Below are 21,390 nucleotides of genomic sequence, written 5' to 3'. Positions count from 1 at the left end.
CCCTACATTTGAACCCTAAAGTTCAAAGTGGGGATCCAGCCTTGACAAGGCCTCAGATTCAGAACAGACATTAGGAACCAGATCGACAAAGGCAGTTAGACTCCGACCTTCCACTGAAACCACTGGACGTTAGGAGCCTAAATACTGATGTGGATCTGGGCCCAGGAGGCTAAGTGCAGCACCTCACTCATCATGTGAATTATGACAAAAATCAGAGTGACCCAGGACGGATCTGAAGGCAGAAGGACCTTGGCCATATCTCGGCTCAGTGAAACTGAGGCTACGTTTGCACTAGCACTAGCACTTTTCTCCGTAAAACCTTTGTTGGTCGGGGTATGAAAAAAAAACCCACAACAACACACCCCGACTGACAAAAGTTTCACCAACAAAAGCGTCGGTGTGGAAAGCGCTGTGCTGGCGGGAGACACGCTCCCGCTGACGTAGCTGCTGCTGCTTGTTGCGGGTGGTTTGATTATACCGGCAGGAGAGCTCTCTCCCGTTGGCATAGAGCAGCTACTCGGGAGAAATGACAGCGGCACAGCTGTGCTACTGTAAGGTCCGTAGTGTAGACATAGCTAAATAAGGCATGCATGATTGACACCAATAGGAATTATACACGTGGACAGAGCCCATACCATGCCCTGGAGTACCACCTGCACTTTGAATGGCCTAGGTTTGCCGGTCAGAATGACAACTTTAGTGTGACTTAAAAGGGATCCTTTGGTTGTGGTATTTAGTGCACTTTCTCAAGCTCGTGTGAGAGGCAGCACAACCTAGTGAACTGAGCACAGAGCTGAGAGTCAGCATTCCCAGTGTGAACTCCACAGTGACACTGGTCCTTGCAGCAGTCTTGGGCAAGTCGCTTAGCTTCTCTGCCTCCATTTCCCCATTTACAAAATAGAGAATTCTTACGAACCTCCCTCCCAGCAGCATGGGGAGGGTTAACACACTCATTTTTAAAAAGTTCTTATTAAACAGACTTGGTGTGATCTATTTGAAATGATAAAATTATGTGTTTATGGGCTGCTAAAATGGCATGTTGCTGACCATATGTACTTAGACGCATTGGGCCTAACTTGGCCTTTTCATATAACTATCACTAGCGTCTAATGGAAAATATGCCCAAATTAAAAATACATTGGTAAGTTACAGACTCCTTATGCCAGGAGCAGACACTATTCAAAAATTAATATAGAACACTTTGCACTGCTCTAGTACATCCAATGATTTCAAACCACTTCACAAATATTAATGAATTAAGCATCATAACACACGTGTAGGGAAGGGAGACATTATCACTGTTTTACAGATAGGGAAACTGAGGCACTGGGTAGTTAAGTGAGTTACCTCAGCTCACACAGGAAGTCGGTGGCGGAGTAAAGACTAGAACTACCTCCTTCCAACTCCCCAGTCCTATCCTTTCATCACCAGACCTTCTTCCTCCTTCCCCTCTGCTCCACTGAGTTTTCTGAAAATGTCACTGGCATGAAGCAGATGAATCCCTTGCCAAACATAAAATTAGGTGAAACTGAAGACTTTCTGGAGTCATGGTGGCTGAAGCCAACTAGCTAGTGTCTTTTATACTGCCGAACCCAGAAGAATCCTGTGCCCAGAGCACACCACCGGTGTAATTTGAGGTGATTGGGTCCCTATGTGCATAAGACATTACAGTGTTTGGCCAGATGTTTGGTTTCAGAATCTCATACATCGAGTTTGAACTTTGGTGGCTGAGTTATAAAACCTTAAGTACATGAGGTTTGTAATCACAACACTGATTCCACCTTAAACTACAGCAACACTACCGGGCACAGCTATAATCCCCCTTCTCATTCTATTACTCAACCCAAGAGGTTACCCTGCACTGTGACTGTGAGCGGAGGAAAAAAGAAAGCACAGTAGAGGCTATGCTAGTCCCATCTGCAAACACACACAAGCAGCTCCTTAGTTAAAAGCCTTCTGAATACTCAGAGAGGATCATCTTGAGCAGAAATAGGTCATGAATCATCCCTGACACACAGGTCAGCTCCAACACAATTATCTTGAAATACAATGAATGCCATCAATTCACCCGCTTTTGAGGAGGCACAAAGGTTGACAACTATATGAAGAGCATTACACAGCAAGGCAGCATCTGGGCAGCTCCTCCCGCCAACTATCTCCATATCCTGGAACCTCCAGGATGACAGAGTCTGGTTTGGGTCTTTTCCAAAGACACAGCCGTTGCTGGGATCTCACAAACCCCAGGATACTTATGTGGCTTTGCAGATAAAACACCCAGGAAGGTCTCACTGAAAACTGACTCCACAAAACACTTTTATTTCCAAGGGAATATTCCTTGTGAGAGTGAGTCCCTTGCTGAGGTTTGAAGAGGCCTCCTGCCAGTCTGATCTGGACCCCCTCCCCCCAAAAGTGGGCTTATTGCTTGTGCTAATTTCAGCCATTGAAGGTAAGGAGTAAGGGGCTCCGCCAATGCCAGCCAAACCTCCATCCTGTCTTGTGGGCAGGAGATTAGTCTCCAGATGTGGGAGACATGGGGGATATAAATAATAATCAAAGAACAGGAGAGAGTTTAAATAGGTCCCCACTAAGACACTTCAGGTTCACAGATTTTAAGGCCATATGATCATCTCATCTGGCCTCCCGCATAACACAGGCCAGACAACTTCCCTTGCTGGCAGCTTGAGGCATGAGCTTTCCAGGACAGGCAAGAACGTATTCTGTGGGACATCAGGATTGCCAGTTTGGATCAGACTCATGGCTCATCTAGTCCAGTAATCTGTTTGCAACAGCGTCCCAGCACCAGATGCTTCTGAGGCAGGTGCAAGAAACCCTACAGAAGGTAGATGTGGGATAATCTGCCCCTCAGGGAAGTCTCAGAGTCTAAGGCCAGAAGAAGCGACCAGATCTTCTAGTCTGTTCTCCTATATATCACTGGCCACCAACAGCCCAACACCCGCACACTAAACCCAACAACCAAAATGAGACCAAAGTATTACAGCCCACAGGAGACTAGACTAGTATGTGCCACAGGCAGAGAATAGGAGGGGACCAAGGTGCATCAGTGTCCGAGGCCCCTGCAGTGGCAGGGAAATGACTGAGTGAGAAATACCCAAATAATCCTGGCAAGTGACCCACACGTTGCAGGGAAGGCAAAACACATGGAGTATGGCGATCAGCTACAGCCTGAGCACGTGAGCAAGAACCAGCCAGCCCAGTACCTGAGAATGAGAATGCTCGGAGCCACCTCAGAGCCCTGGCCCGACCCATCCCACCCAATGTCCCTTCTCCCACCGTGGCCATCCTTGATGCTTCAGAGGAAGGAGATATAAACACAAAAACAAACCACCGCCATCACCACACAACCTCCCAGAATACATGGGGGAGGGGGCATGCACAAAATCCCTTCCTGACCCCTCCTGGTGGCCAGCTGAAAGTCTGAAGCATGAGCTTTTAGGAACATAGACATAGACCAGAAGTGAGCCCCAGGGCTGCCCTCCCGCCCCCATCCCAGCAACCCCGTCATACAATTGCACTCTTAAATTTGTCCAGCTCTTTCTTAAAATTAATTCTTTGCCCCACAACTCCTACTGGGAGGCTGCTCCAGAACCTCACCCCTTCTAGTTTCCAGCCTGAGTTTGTTCATGGCCAGTTTATACCCATTTGTTCTTGTGCCAACATTGTCCTTTAACTTAAATAGCTCTTTACCCTCCCTGATATTTGCCTGCCAAATGTACTCAGACTCAGAGAGGAATCATATTCCCTCTCAGCCTTCTTGTTGCTTGACTAAACAAGCCAAGCTCTTCCAGGCTCCTCTCATAAGATAGGCCCTCCCTTCCCCTGATCATCCTAGTAGCAAATCTCTGCACCTGTTCCAGTTTGAATCCATCTCTCTAGAACAGGGTGACCAGAACTGTGCAGTGTTCCAAATTAGGTCTTACCAGTGCCTTGTACAGGGGCATTAAACATTTTTCTCTCTTTATTGGAAGCGCCTATCCTAATACAGCCTAGGATCACGTTTGCCTTTTCTCTCCTCTCCTCTCTCCTCCTAGCCTGTGGATCTTGTCCTTTTTCATAGGTGACTGGAGCCAAGGCTTGCCTGTTAAATCAGGCTTTTAAATAATCGCCAATCAGTGGAAGGGTGGTAGTTATGAATGAAAGGCGGGAGTTTACTGGAGGATCCCCAGATACTATTGTGTTAAGTATTCAAGCAATAGCTTATGTAAGTTGGTAGCTATCTTAGCGAGACAAGGTTTGGGAACACAGGTACTCACTTAGTTCCCCGGTCATGGTTTGGCCAGTCTCCTGTGCACGACCCTATCAGCCAAACTGCTGCCCGGTGACACTCCACAGACTGAGTCACCAGGCAGAAACATGGCCTAGTGTTTTGTTTGTTCAGTGTCTCAGAACTCTTCCATCCCAGGTCTAGGTGGTTGGGGTAGTATATAACCCAGGACCTACTTATTTTTGAAAGTGTCTTTGCAGATCTGGCTGCATGTGTGAAATCCCGATACAAAAATATGTCATGCACTTTTGCATGTTTAGGCATTTGAACAGCAGAGTGCCTAACTGATATGTGCAATTACAGTGGTTGCAGAGGTACAGCTGGGTAATCGCACATGCAAAAAGCCAGTTGTGACGTTGTGCAGTCTACATGGTTTTATAAAAATATAAGTGAATATAATGTAACTGGGATAGTTTTATAAAAATTTGGCAATAAGTGAATATAATGCAACTGGGATATGCTTCGTGCAAAAGGTCTCTTGTAAGGTATCATTACAAATTGCATAATCTACTGAGTATGATCATCTGATTTGTATAAATGTACCACTCTGGTATCTAAAACTAGAAGTATAAAATGTAACTCTGAGGGCCTATTGTAATTATGTAAAGTGTGGGCCATTAATGATGGTTTGGAATCTTGATGACTCCCATTGTCTGCAGATGGCTGTTTACCTGTGAGTCTTCCTGTATATGTGTGTGCTGGCAAGTGAGTAATGAAGTCTTGCAGTGACATGTGATCGTGTCACCTGAACTGGAATCCATCTTTGACCTGGTGCTTTTCCAGTGAGGGGGGGTGGAAACCCAGAGGGACAAAGGATTCCCGCCTTATGCAAAAGATATATAAAGGGGTGGAAGAGAACAGAGAGGAGAGAGGAGCCATCATGGAGAATCCCCTAGATAACACCTAAGCTGGAACAAAAGCTGTACCAGGGGAAAGAATTGTGCCCAGGCCTGGAAGGTGTCCAGTCTGAGAAAAACTTACTGAAGCATCTCTGAGGGTGAGATTATCTGTATTTAGTTTGATTAGGCATAGATTTGCGCATTTTATTTTATTTTGCTTGTGACTTACTTTGTTCTGTCTGTTACTACTTTGAACCACTTAAATCCTACTGTCTGTATTTAATAAAATCACTTTTTATTTAGTAATTTACTCAGAGTATGTATTAATACCTGGGGGAGCAAACAGCTGTGCATATCTCTCTATCAGTGTTATAGAGGGCGAACAATTTATGAGTTTGCCCTGCATAAGCTTTATGCAGGGTAAAACGGATTTATCTGGGTTTAGACCCCATTGGGAGTTGGGCATCTGAGTGCTAAAGACAAGCACACTCCTGTGAGCTGTTTTTGGGTAAACTTGTAGTTTTGGGACAAGTAATTCAGACCCTGGGTCTGTGTTGAGGTGGACTGGAGTGTCTAATTCAGCAAGACGGGGTGCTGGAGTCCTGAGCTGGCAGGGAAAACAGAAGCAGGGGTAGTCTTGGCACATCGGGTGGCAGCTCCCAAGGGGGTTTCTGTGATCCAACCCGTCACACCAGTTATAACTCCCCACTGGCTAGCCGTTTGCACAATTGCCCAATTTGCATGAGCAATTATAGTAACCACATGCATGCAAAAGTTTGGTGCACAAATTTGCTCACATTTTTGTGCATGTACTTTTGGAACTCAGACTGTCAGATTTTTACTGACTGTCTCCATACTTATAATTCTCCGCAGCCTTGCCCTACAAATATCCAGCAGGGAGCGAGGGAGAACGGGATCAATGCACTGAGTCATGCCTTACCTCCAATATATGCTACCGAGAACCCCCTGTTGGCCGTGTTCCTGTCTGTGTGGAGGACCAACAGCAGTTTGTTTCTAGTGGATGTTATGGGAGACAGCATCTCTCTCCCACACCACTTCCCCAGGAGGGAAGCTTTCTCAGTGCCTCCATCAAACACTGCCAGATGGTCGTAATCACAGCCATCTGTTAGGCTGTTCCGCCCCTCCAGAGCCAAGTCCAGGAAGAAGACTTTGATTCGGTATCCTGGGGGGAGCTGGATGGTCCAATGACATTTGATATTGTTGGGGTAAAAGTTGGGATACTGAGGACTGGAGAAATTTCCTTTGATGGCTGTGTACACTTCCTGGCATTTGCCTGGTTAGAAAAAGAAAACGTATTACCAATCAAACCGAAACCCCTGGGTGTGGAGGGAGCAGCTGCTGGGGGGTTCTCTTGATTTATTGCTAAAATATATCGCAACAAATTATCTTTTCCACATAAAGGTTTCACAGCCACATGCTGTACAGATCTGCCCCAAACGTTCAAAGAGTTAGGGGGGTCGTTAGCTGCACAATTGCGGCCAGACTCCACACAACGCAAAGGATTTCAAGAACAGTGATAACAACAAGCACCCATGCAGAGCTTTTCAACTGAGGACATCAGTGTGCTTTGGCAAAGAAGGGAAAAGGATCCTTATCCTCAACCTACAGACAGGGAAACAGCGAAGTTAAAAGCTTAACATGTCACATGACCAGGACATAGGCAGGGGTCATGGCTACAGGTCAGAGCAGGAGTCCGGGGGTCAGGCCTAGGTTACCTGGAGTGAGGCAAGGCTGCGACTAAGCAGACACAGGGACTATCACAGCCACTGCACGGCTGCTGCAGCTGGGCTTCAGAGCCAGTCTGCTGACTCTTCCCACCAATCATGCATAGGGTGACCAGACAGCAAGTGTGAAAAATTGGGAGGGGGGTAATAGGTGCCTATATAAGACAAAGCCCCAAATATCAGGACTGTCCCTATAAAATCGGGACATCTGGTCACCCTAATCATGCAGTGTGGCCTATTGGTCAGCCTGCTACAGGCCAGCTGTGCTCGTTAGGTTGCCTGGAGACTGGCTTTGCTGCTGCAGGCCCTGATTCCTGACAGTGCTACCCCAGCGAGGTCAGTGGGAGCTTTGCCATTGACTTCAAGGAAGCAGGCTACAGCCCTAACCAAGAGCAGGTGGTCTTGTGGTTAAGGCCCTGGCCTAAGACACAGGAGCTGTAGATTCACTTCCCAGCTCTAGTACAGGCTTCCTGTGTGACTCTTGGTAAGTCCCCTGATCTCTTTGTGTCTCAGTTCCCCATCTGTAAAATGAGGCTGATACTGTTTCTCTACAAGGGTGCCCCATAAACATTTTGAGGAGGCTTAGATGCTACAGTAATTGGGGCCGCAGAAGGACCTAGATAGGAATGACTTGCTCAAGATCACACGGCGAGCCGGGGCAGCGGTGGGGATAAAACTCTTGACTCCTGAGTCCCAGTTCAGTCGCCCTGCCTGGTCAACCATGCTGCCGCTCTAGAATTAAGGTCTGAACACTCTTAAATGTACTTTTTATTTAAATGGATATGACACAGATGCTAGAAGGGCCCCTTCCACTCTCTGGGAGCCCCTCATATACTAAGGCTTACAATTCACAAGCATGACACCAAACCATTTCACTTGCTGGCCTGCACGCAAAAGATCTTGCCATGGGTGGAGGAACAGTGAATCTATACCCCCTTTGTGAGAGCAACACCCTGGGACAGTGGTGGAGAAGAAGAGGGCCCAAAGGGCTTCCCATACATCTGGTAGCTTACGCTGGACAAGCAGTTGCCTCCGTACCTGAGAAAAAATAGGCCTTGAAGCCTCTACCTCCTATATTGAAGTCTGACTTGAACACCAGCAGGAGCTCGTGCGTGGAAGAGACGATATCAGGGGGTTTCATATTCCCACAGTAGTGGCTGAGATGCATGTCCCCCATCGTGGGCCCATCATAGACGGCCACGTAATCAAAATTGCATCCCTCGTTGTTTTCCATCTGAAAGTCAGCAAAAACCAGCTTGATGATGGAGTTGGGCACTGCCCGGATGATCCAGCGGCATTCAGCATTGTTGGGGTAATTCTCAGGGTAATCAGGGCTTGTTATCATGCCGGAAAGGCCAGTGAGCACTCCCCCACAAACATCTGGAAACAAACACAGATGGGTTACACACATAACACCTCCGAGAGAAGCAGAGGGAAGTCCCATGGCCCACAAAGGGGATGGAGAACATCCACACACATGCCTCCACCCTGGAAAGAGGAACAAAGGAGGCAAAGAAACAGCTTGGGGGTGTAGAAGGCTATAGGTTGTCTCCAACTCCATAAGGAAAAGCAGTTTCCTGCCAAATGAGCAGAGCAACCCAAGTTTCATTCCATCTGGAGACTGACGATGGACTAATGTACTGGGCCTGGGAGATTCCTCCTTCAGGGGGCATTGTAGAGAAAGTGTTTTTTACTCTCCTGTCCTGTTTTTTACTAGTCAAAATGGTACATCACATGATGCTCATTCAGCACTAAGGTCCCATTGCAGGGCTGAATTCTTCTCTCTGTTATACCTGTGCATCCCTGCTGCTCATTGCCCAGGTCTAATGACACAGTTAAGCCCCCAGAACCTTTATTCCTGGTGATGCTTCATAAGGAGGAAAGAGACCAGCTTGTCTCAGAGCCCAGAGAGTAAACTGTGGGCTGGCCATTAGAAAAGCCATCCTTTCAGTTGTAAACCGAGCACACTGGCGCTGGAAATCACTGTGCTGGGGGGAGGGATAGCTCAGTGGTTTGAGCATTGGCCTGCTAAATCCAGGGTTATGAACTCAATCCTTGAGGGAGCCATTTGGGGCAAAAATCTGTCTGGGAATTGGTCCTGCTTTGAGCAAGGGGTTGGACTAGATGACCTCCTGAGGCCCCTGACATTCTATGATCTATAATAAGCCCCAGGATTTTGCAGACTCACTTTTCAGACCAGAGCTGCACTTTAAGCCTGATACTATGCAAGACCTGTCATTTTTGGGGGTGGATTTTTAGCAGAGTTTATTCAAACACCCTCAAACAGACCAGATTCACACCAGAACTGAGCCGGGTATTCATCACATCCCTAATTAGTTCACTCTGTATAATCCTTTAACTCTACTTTGTGGGACACAGTTTGTTTCAAAGGTGCTCGTGTAACAGTCTCTTTGTCCACTGCTACACAGCAAACCTAGAAGCCTTTCACCCAGGCGTTTCATGCATTAACCCTTTGAGGAAACTCCACATAAAATCTATTCCAACCTTTCCGGTAAGCTGCAGAAAAGCCTTGACTGGCCACGTGCTTATCTGAGTGGAAGATGATGGACATGACATGCCAGGAAGAAGTAAACTGCGGAGGGGAGCTCTTGCCACAGAACTTTCCCAGGAGATTCCCCTCGTCCTCGGAGAAGCCGTTGTAGATTTTGAGGTAGTCGTACTCACAGTTGTCGTGATATTCCAGGTCAAAGTGGTCAAAGGTCAACAGGGCCGAGGATCCTTCTGTGACCACTATGAGCCAAGTGCACTCGGTGTCATAGGGGTAGAGTCCAGGGAAATTAGGGCTGGAGAAGTTGCCATATGGTGCGGCGAGGACTCCGCCACACTTGACACCTAGAGAAAACAAAACATTGCTTATAAAAAACAAACAAACCACAGAATATTTATCTGCTTGGTAAATCTCCGAAGCCGATGATTTGCAAACCAGTTACAATAATTGCCCATTGTAGCTGTTTGCTCTTAAACAGCATCCATGTTCTACCCAAGAACTGTCTTGACTTCAGTGGTGCACAAAGTGATTTTCTGTACATTTGCAAAGTACTTCGGGCTAAAGAGAGGAGGAGCCCAAAAGTGAGATTTTAAGATGGAACTCAACATGGTGGTGATGCTGTTGTGCCAAAGTTATTTACAGGAACAATAATTAATAGTGATTTATTAATCTATTTTCATTCAGGGATAGTTTGCTCACTCACTTCCCAATCCTTTGCCCCTCTAATCTCAGGATACTGGCCCCTCTCAGGTCATCAAATTGTTTATATTATATCTATAGATAAGGGATCGGCAACCTTTGGCACACGGCCCATCAGGGAAATCCGCTGGCGGGCCGGGACGGTTTGTTTACCTGCAGCGTCCGCAGATTCGGCCGATCGCAGCTCTCACTGGCCATGGTTCACCGTTCCAGGCCAACGGGGGCTGCGGGAAGCAGCGTGGGCTGAGGGATGTGCTGGCCGCCACTTCCCACAGCCCCCATTGGCCTGGAACGGCGAACCACAGCCAGTGGGAGCTGCGATCAGCCAAACCTGCGGACGCTGCAGGTAAACAAATTGTCCCGGCCTGCCAGCGGATTTCCCTGACGGGCCACGTGCCAAAGGTTGCCGATCCCTGCTCTACATGAATACACACAGCTACGCAGTAGAGCTTTCCCACTCTAACTAGCTCATGCTGCCTGTTTGAAATCTCCCGCCAGGAAACGAGCTCCATGTGGTCCTTTCTGTCCTTTTTCTTGCTGGAAAAAAACCAAAGTGAATCTGAAACCAGTGGAGACACTGGCCTCAGTTGTACCCTGCTTGGAAAGCTGCCTTCACACTCCAGAACCCACTGACTGTCTGGGAGATGACAACAACAATACAGACTGAATCTAGAAGGCAGATCTGACAGCTCCACCACCCCATTCAGAAGGATGCTGTGCTGGGTGGCCATTCCATCCGTCTCCTCTATGCAGCCCTCTCAGGTGGACCAGAGATGGTACTGTGCATGAAGCAAAGTATCTTCTTGGAACATCAGGAGTCATGAAACATCAAGAACGACAGTAAAGTATCCTGCCACCCCCAATACACAACAGCAACCGCACGATGTTCCTGGCTACCATTGAGCATATGGAGAACTAGCTGGGGCCTGTATTTTCCCCAGAAGGGGACCGGACCATCAATTTACATTCAAACATTGTCTTTTAATCAGTGGAAGACTATTGCATTGAGGAAAAGTCCACAGAAGGAGCTTGTTTGGAAAAGGCGTCTGTGAGAAAATATACCCCTGAATTCACCTCTTGCACTCTATTGTAACAATCTTTGTACAAAGTATGCCTCATGCGGTGTCATTTGAAAATTCAGAATTTACTGGGCATTATTGTCCTGGTAAAACATGTGTAGCAACATTGTGTGTAGAGTTATAAGATTCTACTAAAACATGTTCCAAGTCTGGGGGTGGCCAAACCAGTCCCTCAGAGACAAAGAGCAAGCTGACACCTCAGACAAGCGTAAACAAGGCCAATAGGTCAGTACCTGATAAATGGCCATTCTTTGGCAGGAAAGGAGGTATGGGTGAAAAATCTATATCTTAGCAAAAACAAACAAACAAAAAACAACAAAAAAAACCCAAACAAACAGCAAGAAGTTCTCATCCAAACAGACTTTTTGTCTCCTGAATCTCAGTTGGAAATGCTTTCCAAAGGAGATTGACACTATACAAAGGGGGAAAAACGCACCGAGGGACCTCACCCCCTTCTCCTCCCCCTCCTCCCTCTCTCTCTCTCTCTGTCCACCAATTCACTGCACCAGAAGGAACAAAGGAAGCAGACATTACACAGAAGATTGTCCTGGCCTAAGAAGTTCAGCCAGTAAGACTGTTGAGAACATGTGGTGAGAAAAACTGTGCTTTGAATTTATCATAGTTTATTAAGTTAGGCATTAGTTGTGTTTGATCTTTATGTTTCTTGTAACCATTTCTGACTTTTATGCCTCATTACTTGTATTCACTTAATTTTATCTCTTGTAGTTAGCACACTTGTTCTATCGAAACAGGTGTGTTTGAATTGAAGTATTTGGGCAAATCCATTTGGCATTACAGGATTTGTGCATATAATTTCTCTTAATAAAATACAGGACTTTATATGAGCTTCTGTAGTCCGTGAGAGGGCTGGGCAGTACAGTACATACATTTCTGGGGGGAAATCTGGAAGTGGGAATGTGCTGGGGTCACCCTGCAATTTAATTCAGGCTGGCGGGATGCAAATGCACACAGACATAGCTGGGAGTGATTTATATGCTAAAGTGGAGGCAACAACAGCAAAACAGTGTAAAGGACACCCCAGGTTAGAAGGCAGGAGTGACACAGTTACTCACTAGTCTAGATTATATCCTGGGTATGTCACAGCATATAAACACCTGGCCTCTGAAAGCATGAACTGTAGAACAAAACCACTGTCAAAGTAGGTGAGTATTCAGACCTGTCAGCCTTGTCAGCATTCTTCTTTCAAGTGCTAATATGTTGGGGAGGGGGAATATTTAAAGCTGGTATCTGAGAATCTAAGCTCAAAGAAACAGGGGTGAAGGGCTTGATTCATTTACCAGTGAGTTATGGATTTACCGATTGATTTTCTAATGAAAACTTTATACCACAATGTCGTCTTCTTCTTCAACGCACAGCTGAACAGTTGGCCACAGTGATTGTTCACCATTTGGTCTATTCCTGTGTGGCCGCAAGGGCTTGACAGCCCAAGAGTCCAACATCGTAACAGACTTGACGAACCCATGTAATAGGGGGTCTGCCTCTGGGCCACCTCCACCCCTCAGTTGGTGGAATTTTATCGCGGATGTTACAAGCCACCCGGAGAACGGCGTTCGCTGGAACGTCTTGAGGGATTCTCGCGACATGTCCGAAAAGCGTAAGGCGCCGTCGGTGGACAATGGCCCCAGTAGTCTGTAGACCGGCATGACCATAAACATCTGCATTACAGGTTAAGTCATTCCACTTTATGCTCAATATACGACATTGGCATTTTGTGTGGAAAGTCTCCAGCTTTGCCCAGTCTGAGCGGTGTAGTGTCCATTGTTCGCTCTTTTATACTGCAATGCAGCTACTATAAAATAAAGGGAGTGGGAAGAAGCTAGCAAACACCTGCAACTCACCATAATCAGAGAGTGGATGAATGTACGGTTGTGCTAAGCATATACCACCAGGGCCAGCCCTAGACAAAATGCCCCCCCTTCATTTGTTAAACTTTTGAATACCTTATTTTTTATTGCATTTGTAGCCCATTTCATTACTTTGATGCATGATTTACATGCATGCTTTATCCCTGTCATATAAGATGATAAATTTGCATGCTAGGATGTGTAAATCTGTATTTATTCATGCCATATATAAGCAAATAAAAAAAATGTGTTTCCTCTAAGCTTATAAAAACTTTTTAATTTTAAGAATAACTGAAGTGTACTAACATCAAGAAACTGAACTGTGCACCAACATTGGGTGGACCAGTATTAAATAGTGTTACAGTAGGTGACAGCCTTCTTAGACTGTTAACCCTAGTCCTTTAGTTCAAAAGGTTGCTTTTTTTGCCTTTGTCCTCATGAACTGAAGCACAGCGTCAGAGATTCAAAACTGGCCAATGGCATTTTCAAGCAATAAAATAGCAAGTGATGTCAGTCTCTCGTTAGTCATAGTCCATTGAAGATATATTTTAATGAGCCTGAGCTTTGAAAACTGCGCTCCCCACTCCCAACTGTGACCGGCAGCATGAGCAGAGTCCTCAAAGCTATCCACACATTAGGAAAAGTGTCCTTCAGCTCTGCATCATAAATGAATTGGAGAACTTGGAGTGGAGAGTGCTTCCCGTGTTGCAAAATGTGACAGATGTTGTCTAATTCGACACAGAGGTCTTTATCATTGACGTCCGAACGTTTCCCATGTATCAGCATCTGGTGAAGGTCGGTACAATTGTTCAAGAGTGTTTTCCTGTCTTCCAACAGCTTACTAACGTCAGGTCTTTTTGTGGTGCTTCATTTGTCCAAACCTTTCTTCAATGGATACTCAAGGAGTGTCAATGAGAGAGCAAAAATACTCCCTCTTGAATTTTTCTTCCGAGCTTCCCATCATCTCATCTCTGCCCTCATAACCAAACTGTCTCTTCTTCCGATGAATACGAGTTTCCTTGAAGACAGGCTCAACTCCTAAGTTTTCCACCATCGCTCTGGCAGCAGTGATGGCATCTTCAAATCCGTTGTCTCTGTAGGCCACAACGAAATCAAGGCAGCTTCTCATCAAAACAGTAGTGGTCGTGATGTCCATCGACTGAGTTTGTAATGCCTTGCTTACAACATTTACTTGGAACAGGATATGATGCCAAACCACAACTGACACCAGAGATTTGAAGTCAGTGATCTGGTTTGCCAGGCTTTGTGCCTCGTGTCTGATTATGGTCTTGGCTTTACTTGACTGCACCAATTCCATCAGGCCGTCGTAAACCTTAGTCACTCGGTACCTCACTGGCCTTATGCTGTCAATTTGGCTCTCCCAACGAGTGTCACTTAGTGGCTTCACCGTCAGATTTGTAACATTGTCCGTGAGGATCTTCTCCCTGATAGTTCATGCTGAAAACAGGATGCATATTCTTTGCAGTACTCTGAAGAGAGATACTGAATCTAAAGAAGATGATGCTGCATCTCACACAACCAGGTTGAATGAATGGCAGCCAGAAGGCACGAAGAAACCTCTTGGATTCAGCTCATGGATTCTTGCCTGGGCACCACTGTTTCTTACTTCTTGTTTCAGAGTAGCAGCCGTGTTAGTCTATATCCGCAAAAAGAACAGGAGTACTTGTGGCACCTTAGAGACTAACAAATTTATTAGAGCATAAGCTTTCGTGGGCTACAACCCACTTCTTCGGATGCATACTTCTTGTTCACGCCGTTGTCATAGCCTTGGCCGCGGCAGTTCTGAAGCTTTAGTTTATTCTCATTCCAAATGTTCATAAACACTTTTGTTTGGTCTTTTCCAGTGGAGTCGTCCACAGGACGGAAACAGATAAAGTGTCCCTTTACTTGGATACAGCCATCCTCATCATCAACAAATCTTACTGTAAATGACATCTTTTCACTGTGACTAATGTCGGAAGTGCAGTCCATTATTACGGCGTCATACTTTGCTTTGATGAGACGCATCAATATGTTATCAAGCACCTTCCTTGCCAAAAGGTCAGTCAATTCATTTTGAATTGTTTTGCTGTGGTAATGGTCCATAGCTTCTTTACAAACTACTTGACGTAGGTGCTCACGCATGAAATCGTTGTATTTCCCAAGGAGCTTGACAAAACTGAGGAAATTACTGTTACGTTCAGTGAACAACTTGTCCAATGAGCCCCAGAAAACCAAATTATTCTTTGCAAGGAAGAGGGTAATTGAGATCAGACACTTGAGCACGTTCCTACAATGCTTGTTTCTACATTAACAATGCTCTGCTTTTCTGCGTCTATGCATTTATTCAGCTTGAGCCTGGACTCACCCTCCATCCATTTGGAGTAGGCCATAAAATGGCTGCGTGACTTTTCATGTTGCTTCAGAGCATCAGTTAAGCTATGCTGGTAATTGCACACAGAAAGCACACGCAACAATTTGGCATTCTTGTCAAATATTCTGCAACACAAACAGACCACTTTGTCAGCTGATTTTGAGTAAACTAGCCAATGCTGATTCAGTTTCTCGCCATTCTTGAGCATTCTTTCACAGTGTGACTTTGAGAAGTGTCACTGCTGTTCATTTACTGGAAATGTCATATCCTCGATTTTGCACGGCTCGTTCAAAACTGTATGATCAATATCGGCAGAGTTTAGGATCGCCACTCATAAAGCAGGATCTGATGTATCGATTTGTGGTGTGCAATTTTTCTCACTGCTGTTTCTATCATGCGAGGCTGATTCTTCTATATAGTTTCTCTCTTTTCATGTAAACCAGATTTTTCTTTATCATCAGTCTCCTTTTCATGTGAGCCACATTCTTCTTTATCATCACTCTCCTTTATATCACCAGGAAAACTGGACGATTCTCCATCACTTTCCTCACATTTCCATTTCTTATCTACAGGAAAATCTGCTAATTCCTTAGTAATAGGACTTCCATCACTTACACTTCGCTCCTCAATTTCTTCTGCACTGGGACGATCACTACTGCCTAAAGCCCGGCCTATGTTGTTCGGTTTCAGATATTTTCCCATCAAATTTGCCCCTTGCTGCAAACTAGATTGCAATTGCGCATTTTGCTTCCTATACCTAGCTCCTGAAGGCTTGTTCAGGGACAGCTTTTATTTTCTTTAGGAGAAAACAGATAGTGTTAGGGAAAGCAAAAGTCTATGTTCCGCAGTCTTAGAAAGTCATCAAACATTACGTGTTAAGCATGGCAAAAGAAGTAACAGTATTTATTTTAAATTGTTGCATAGAAAGGGATTTGGTAGTTATCTCTGGCATCTCATTAAATTTGTCCTTTATTAGTCACTATTTACACGCTTCAAGTCTTAAAACACAAGTACACTTTCACAATTACACAATAAAACAAGGTTCCCAATATCGCAACTGGGCTCTCACTTCGTTCTATCTCACTGCCTGACTGGCGACGCCCCACCCCTTATACACCCATGAGGGCATGGCTGACAACATTCTAGGAGGTTCTAGGAAAATTTAGTTCTCAGGAAGTCTGGAAGGTTCCATGAGATTCTACAAAGGTCCAGAATATTTTAGAAGGTTAGTAAAAAATGAATAAGGAATACCTGAAACATTTTACTTCAAACATTCTATTTTCCCTTTTATTGCTAACAACAAAAACAGCACCCCAAGCCCAGCGCCCCCCCCCCCAACAAGCCCAGTACCCCAGGCAGTAGCCTGGGTCGCCTTCCCCTAAATCTGGCCCTGTATACCACATTTGGGAGCAAAGTAATATCCTTTGTCCCTTCTGAGGGACACGTGTAGATTCCCAAACAAGTCTATATGCTCTCAGTCTGGGCAAAGTCTATTGCAAATCAATAACTGGCCATTGCACATTGCTTTTCATTATGCTTGGCAGTGCTGTGACCTGCTAAGGAGGGAGGATCTCTGCATAAATGAGCATTGTGATGAGCAGTCAAAGACAAACAGTGAATGTACATTTGTGTGTGTGGGCGCCTGCGCATGGGTAGGATGGTCAGATAGCAAATTGACATGGTAATTACTAGGGATAGGCGATAAAGTAATGTGGGGAAGGTATTAAACTAATAATGTTATTGAAATAAATAGCTAAGCGGGGAGCCTGCAGGAGGAGTAAAGGTTACTTCAGAGACAATTACTGATGAATTAATAGCTCAGTGCTTCAAGGTACTTAAGTGAGCGCAGTAAGTGACAGTGGCTCATGAGCAGCCAGCACCGTGTGGGGACTTTGGATTAAGAGGGAGGTTCATTGAATTCTAGTGGACTTATTTCATGTTGCAGAACAGATGGCAGTGTGGTCTAGTGGACTGGCAGTCAGGAGATCTGAGCTCTAGCCCTGGCCCTGCCACCGACCTGCTGTGTGACCTTAGAGGTGTCATCTCACCTCTCTGTGCCTTGGTATCACCTCTGATTAGACTGAAAGATCTTTAGGGCAGGGAGTGTCTCTGACGATGTGTACATACAGTGCCAAGCACAATGGAGCCCCAAACTCAGCTGGGACACCTTGGTGTTATTTTATACTATGATATAATATAATAATTATAATGAATTATAACGAATACATAAATGGGCAAAGGGGGACAACCCACTGGCCCAGCCCCACCAGATTTAGCAATTCAAGGCCCGCGAGGTTGAATGACACATCCCAGCTGGCTGGAGTTGCAGTAATTTTGACTGACAGCTCAGGGACATGTTCCTGGAGGAGTCAAAACACACAGGGAAGCTGCCGTGTTCCTGGGGGCTTGATACAGACCTGGTTTGAGCGACGTTCTGGATGGGGTGCTGCACCCACGTGAGCACTTCTGCTTCTACTACTTTTGCCCCATCCCGCTCTGAGGCCACCACGGAGGTGATGTGTGACTTGTAATTCTGTGTGCAGTGTGCATGGAGTAGCAATGCAGCATCCCCGCACCTGTGTCCACTCATTTCTCTTCCAGCAAGGAAATACCCCAACCTTAGGCTAGATCCTGCAAAGTTCTGAGCACCCTCAGCTCCGACTGGCTTCCAAGGCACTGAAGGGATCAGCCTCTGACAAGAGTAGCTCCCAGAGTCCACATCTTTCCCGACTCCTCAGACACCAGGACAGCTCCAAACTCTTGCCTGTCCTTTGAACTGAAATCAAACCCTGGGAGGATCAAGAGGGGGTAGCTTAACTTTTGGGTTGCTCATGTTTTGTGCACCTTTGGCTTCCTAGCTCCACTGGGAGATGCTGGTGCCACAGGACCTCCAACCCCAAACAGCCAATCTCTCAGGTTCTTCTCCGAACTAAACTGAGTCCGTGAACTCCTGGCAGCTCCCCCACCAGTAGCAAGGGCCTTTGTGTAGAAAATAATGTTTGAGGAAGCCCAGTTATGAGATACAAGCACTGATTGTCGGTGAAAACATGACAGATTTCATGGCCTGATCTGAGAGACGCATATTCTTAGTCCAGGATCAAGTCCACATTGCATTCATTTTACAGACAAGACAGAGCTAAAACTCTGAACTAAAAACAGCTCTTAACTTTGCTGAAGCTCTGATCTAGGTCCAGATTTTGTGACATGCCTCTGTGTCTTTCTAATGAGCATCTGAACTCCTCCAAAGGAGGGAGTGTGAGTCTCTCTAGTTAATTTAGTGACAAAACCAAGCTGTCAATATCTGACTCTACAAAATCCTTAATGTGGCAGTGCTTTTTAGCCGGAATTTCCTCTGCTAGACTTTCCCTACTTCTGGACCAGTTTAAAAGAAGAGTAATTTGTTGTGGTGGTGGGTTTTTAGAAAAATAATACTTAGAGAAGCAAACAAATATTTCAGAAGAGTAACTGTAGACCGATGTGGAGACTTCCACATTGCTACCCCTCAATCTTTAGCAAACTAAAAGAGTGAACCATAAAATCAACCAAGCAGCATTCTAAAGCATTTTATCCTGTGTCAGTGACTGTCAAGGAAAAAGTAACTTCCCCCAGACCAGACACATCGCTACACAGAATCATAGAGTATTAGGGTTGGAAGAGACCTCAGGAGGTCATCTAGTCCAATCCCCTGCTCAAAGCAGGACCAACACCAACTAAATCATCCCAGCCAGGGCTTTGTCAAGCCAGGCCTTAAAAAGTTCTAAGGATGGAGATTCTACCACCTCCCTAGGTAACCCATTCCAGTGCTTCACCACCCTCCTACAAATAAGGTCCAACTGCTGATGAATAAGTTAATGGCACAGGGTTCTACTGATGCGGTTGAAATATTTCATTTCTATAGTTAAAAAGCAAATCCAGAACTACCACACTGCTTTAGAGCCAGGCCTTCAGCTGGTGTACATGATCCATTGATTTCGGTAGAGACACCAGCTGAGGAACTGGCCCATACAGTCTACTGTATAAACAGTTGGGACGATGCAGCAGAAACAGGGCAGGGGTGCCGCCAGCAAGGGACAAGGGTTAATCAGCTTGACATAAGCAAAAAAAACCCAGAGCAACTGCAAATGCCCCCCAGCCTGGCACTCAACTCAGTCCTATGACCCTGGGGGCAGGAGGAGCCCTGCCATTCACCGCCTGTCTTCCAAGCAGTCATTTGATAGCCTATCCCCTGAGCACATGTGCAAGAGGGGGAAGAAGTTGGGCTGAGTTTAACCCCTTGCTTGCTGGAGAATTGGGAGCAGCGCTGCCCCAAGCCAAGTCTGCACACACTGTACTGTCTATACATTAAAAATCTAAATGAAAAGGAGACATTTACAAATGAGTAAATACGGTAATAATAATAACGCATAACAATACGGAAGGGCTTGGCCTAGAACTGCTTCCTCACACGTCTAGTTCCGTCGCAGCCAATGAGACTGTGTGTGTGTAAGGATGGCTCATATGAATAAGGGCTGGCAGGATCAGGCCCTAAAACAACATCAAATATTGATACACCAGACAGAATATCAAAAAGCCCATGAAACGGGCATCGTTCATTCATGCATACACACTGCAGGTGACCTAGGAGCGTGCCTGCTGCGAGAGTCCTGTAAGAGCTACCCCAGCTGGACATCAAACTGAAGGAGCCCCTGGAAGTTAACCCTTGGTGCTTTGGTGCTCAGCACAGCTGAACAGAGTCTTACCTTCCTTAGCATGCATCCTGTTTGCCACCCACAAGAAAGTCATTGCCACAAGACACCCGACGTGAATATGCCGCATCCTCAGACACAGCTGTGCTATGAAGCAAACAAATGTACTGTCATGAAACAGCAAGGATATGCTCAAAGCCACCTAGCTGGAAAAAAAAATAAAAAATAAAAAGTAGGAGGCCGGTAGAATTAATAGTGGAATTAATAATTCATTGCGTGTTTGAATTAGTAACCTGATCTCTTCCTTGCTCCCTTCACTTGGTTTTAATGATCTGGATCAAATGTCCCTAGGATTTACACTGTACCAGATACCTTGTCAATACGCCATATTTAGAAGAGATATGAATGTTTCGGCTATGGTATATAACTGCAGTAAGGCTGTGCTGACAACATGCCCTTCTGGGGCTATGAAAATAATTTAGTTCACAATGCAAGACAGTGAACCAAAATGGGAATTTCAGCCTTAACACAGAAAAGTACCCTAGGAATTAACTTGATTTATACTGCGGCACAGGCACTCACTGCACAAAGCCAACTGTTGATAAAAGCAAAAGAAACACAGAACATATTTTAGTCCATATTTTTAAACAAAAGCCACATTTCACTGCTGTTCCCAGAGATGTCATGCGATACGCATATCAAAGATCCAGGGAGCTTCCGATGCAAAGGTGCTTGCTCGCTTATCCGCCCAAAGGCTTGGGCTGGTTAGTTAGTTCTAACTGCAATTCAAAACTGCCAGTGAAATAAACAGAAGGATTTTGTGCTGCACAGCAGGGCCTGGAAGGGGGAGGACGTTTAACCAGCATTTAGCTGGTGAAAAGTGGATGAGAAAGGGCAGCCCATTTTCTCGGCTATGTCTTGTATCTTGGCTTGAGTGGCAAAAAGCAGCACAGTTTGAAAACCTGGCAAGATTCCAGCAAAGCTTAGTGGTTTGTTACTACCTGTGAATATGGTTGGACACAGCCTGATGTTGGAAAAGGAGACCTGTGTATATTCAAGTGGGAACAAGGCAGGTTTGATTAGCTAAGAATGTCCTGAAAGATTTGCCTCTAAAAGATTACACAACAATTCTTTTAAATTGACTTCCTTCCCCCCAGCGTCCAAACTCGACTTCCCATTTTAATATATTGCTTTTTAAAAAAGAGGGACTAACAAGATGCATCTGCTACGATCAGACCCTGTGTCCTCTTTGTTTTATTCCTCACCCTTTCTTTATGGTCATCTTTCTTTATAGATGCATTAACAGGTGTGTT

The 21,390-nt window shown here is 45.5% G+C and overlaps 1 protein-coding gene across 1 annotated transcript in view; it reads right to left on the bottom strand.

The window, feature by feature from the left end:
• Positions 1–20,207, bottom strand: part of CDCP2 (CUB domain containing protein 2) — a 26,456-nt gene extending 6,249 nt beyond the window's left edge. The window contains exons 1-4 of the mRNA XM_024219633.2: positions 20,132–20,207; positions 9,372–9,719; positions 7,905–8,246; positions 6,062–6,415 (exon numbers count right to left, since the gene is read on the bottom strand). Coding sequence (XP_024075401.2) covers positions 6,062–6,415; positions 7,905–8,246; positions 9,372–9,719; positions 20,132–20,207 — 1,120 coding nt within the window. The remainder of the gene's footprint in view (positions 1–6,061; positions 6,416–7,904; positions 8,247–9,371; positions 9,720–20,131) is intronic.
• Between the last annotated feature and the right edge of the window lie 1,183 nt (positions 20,208–21,390).

The sequence above is a fragment of the Terrapene carolina genome, unplaced genomic scaffold, assembly GCF_002925995.2.
Source record: "Terrapene carolina triunguis isolate 2854851 unplaced genomic scaffold, T_m_triunguis-2.0 Scaffold102, whole genome shotgun sequence".
NCBI classification, from domain to species: domain Eukaryota; kingdom Metazoa; phylum Chordata; order Testudines; family Emydidae; genus Terrapene; species Terrapene triunguis.
The sequence above is the reverse complement of the archived record's forward strand: the minus strand, read 5'-3'. Positions and strand labels throughout refer to the sequence as shown.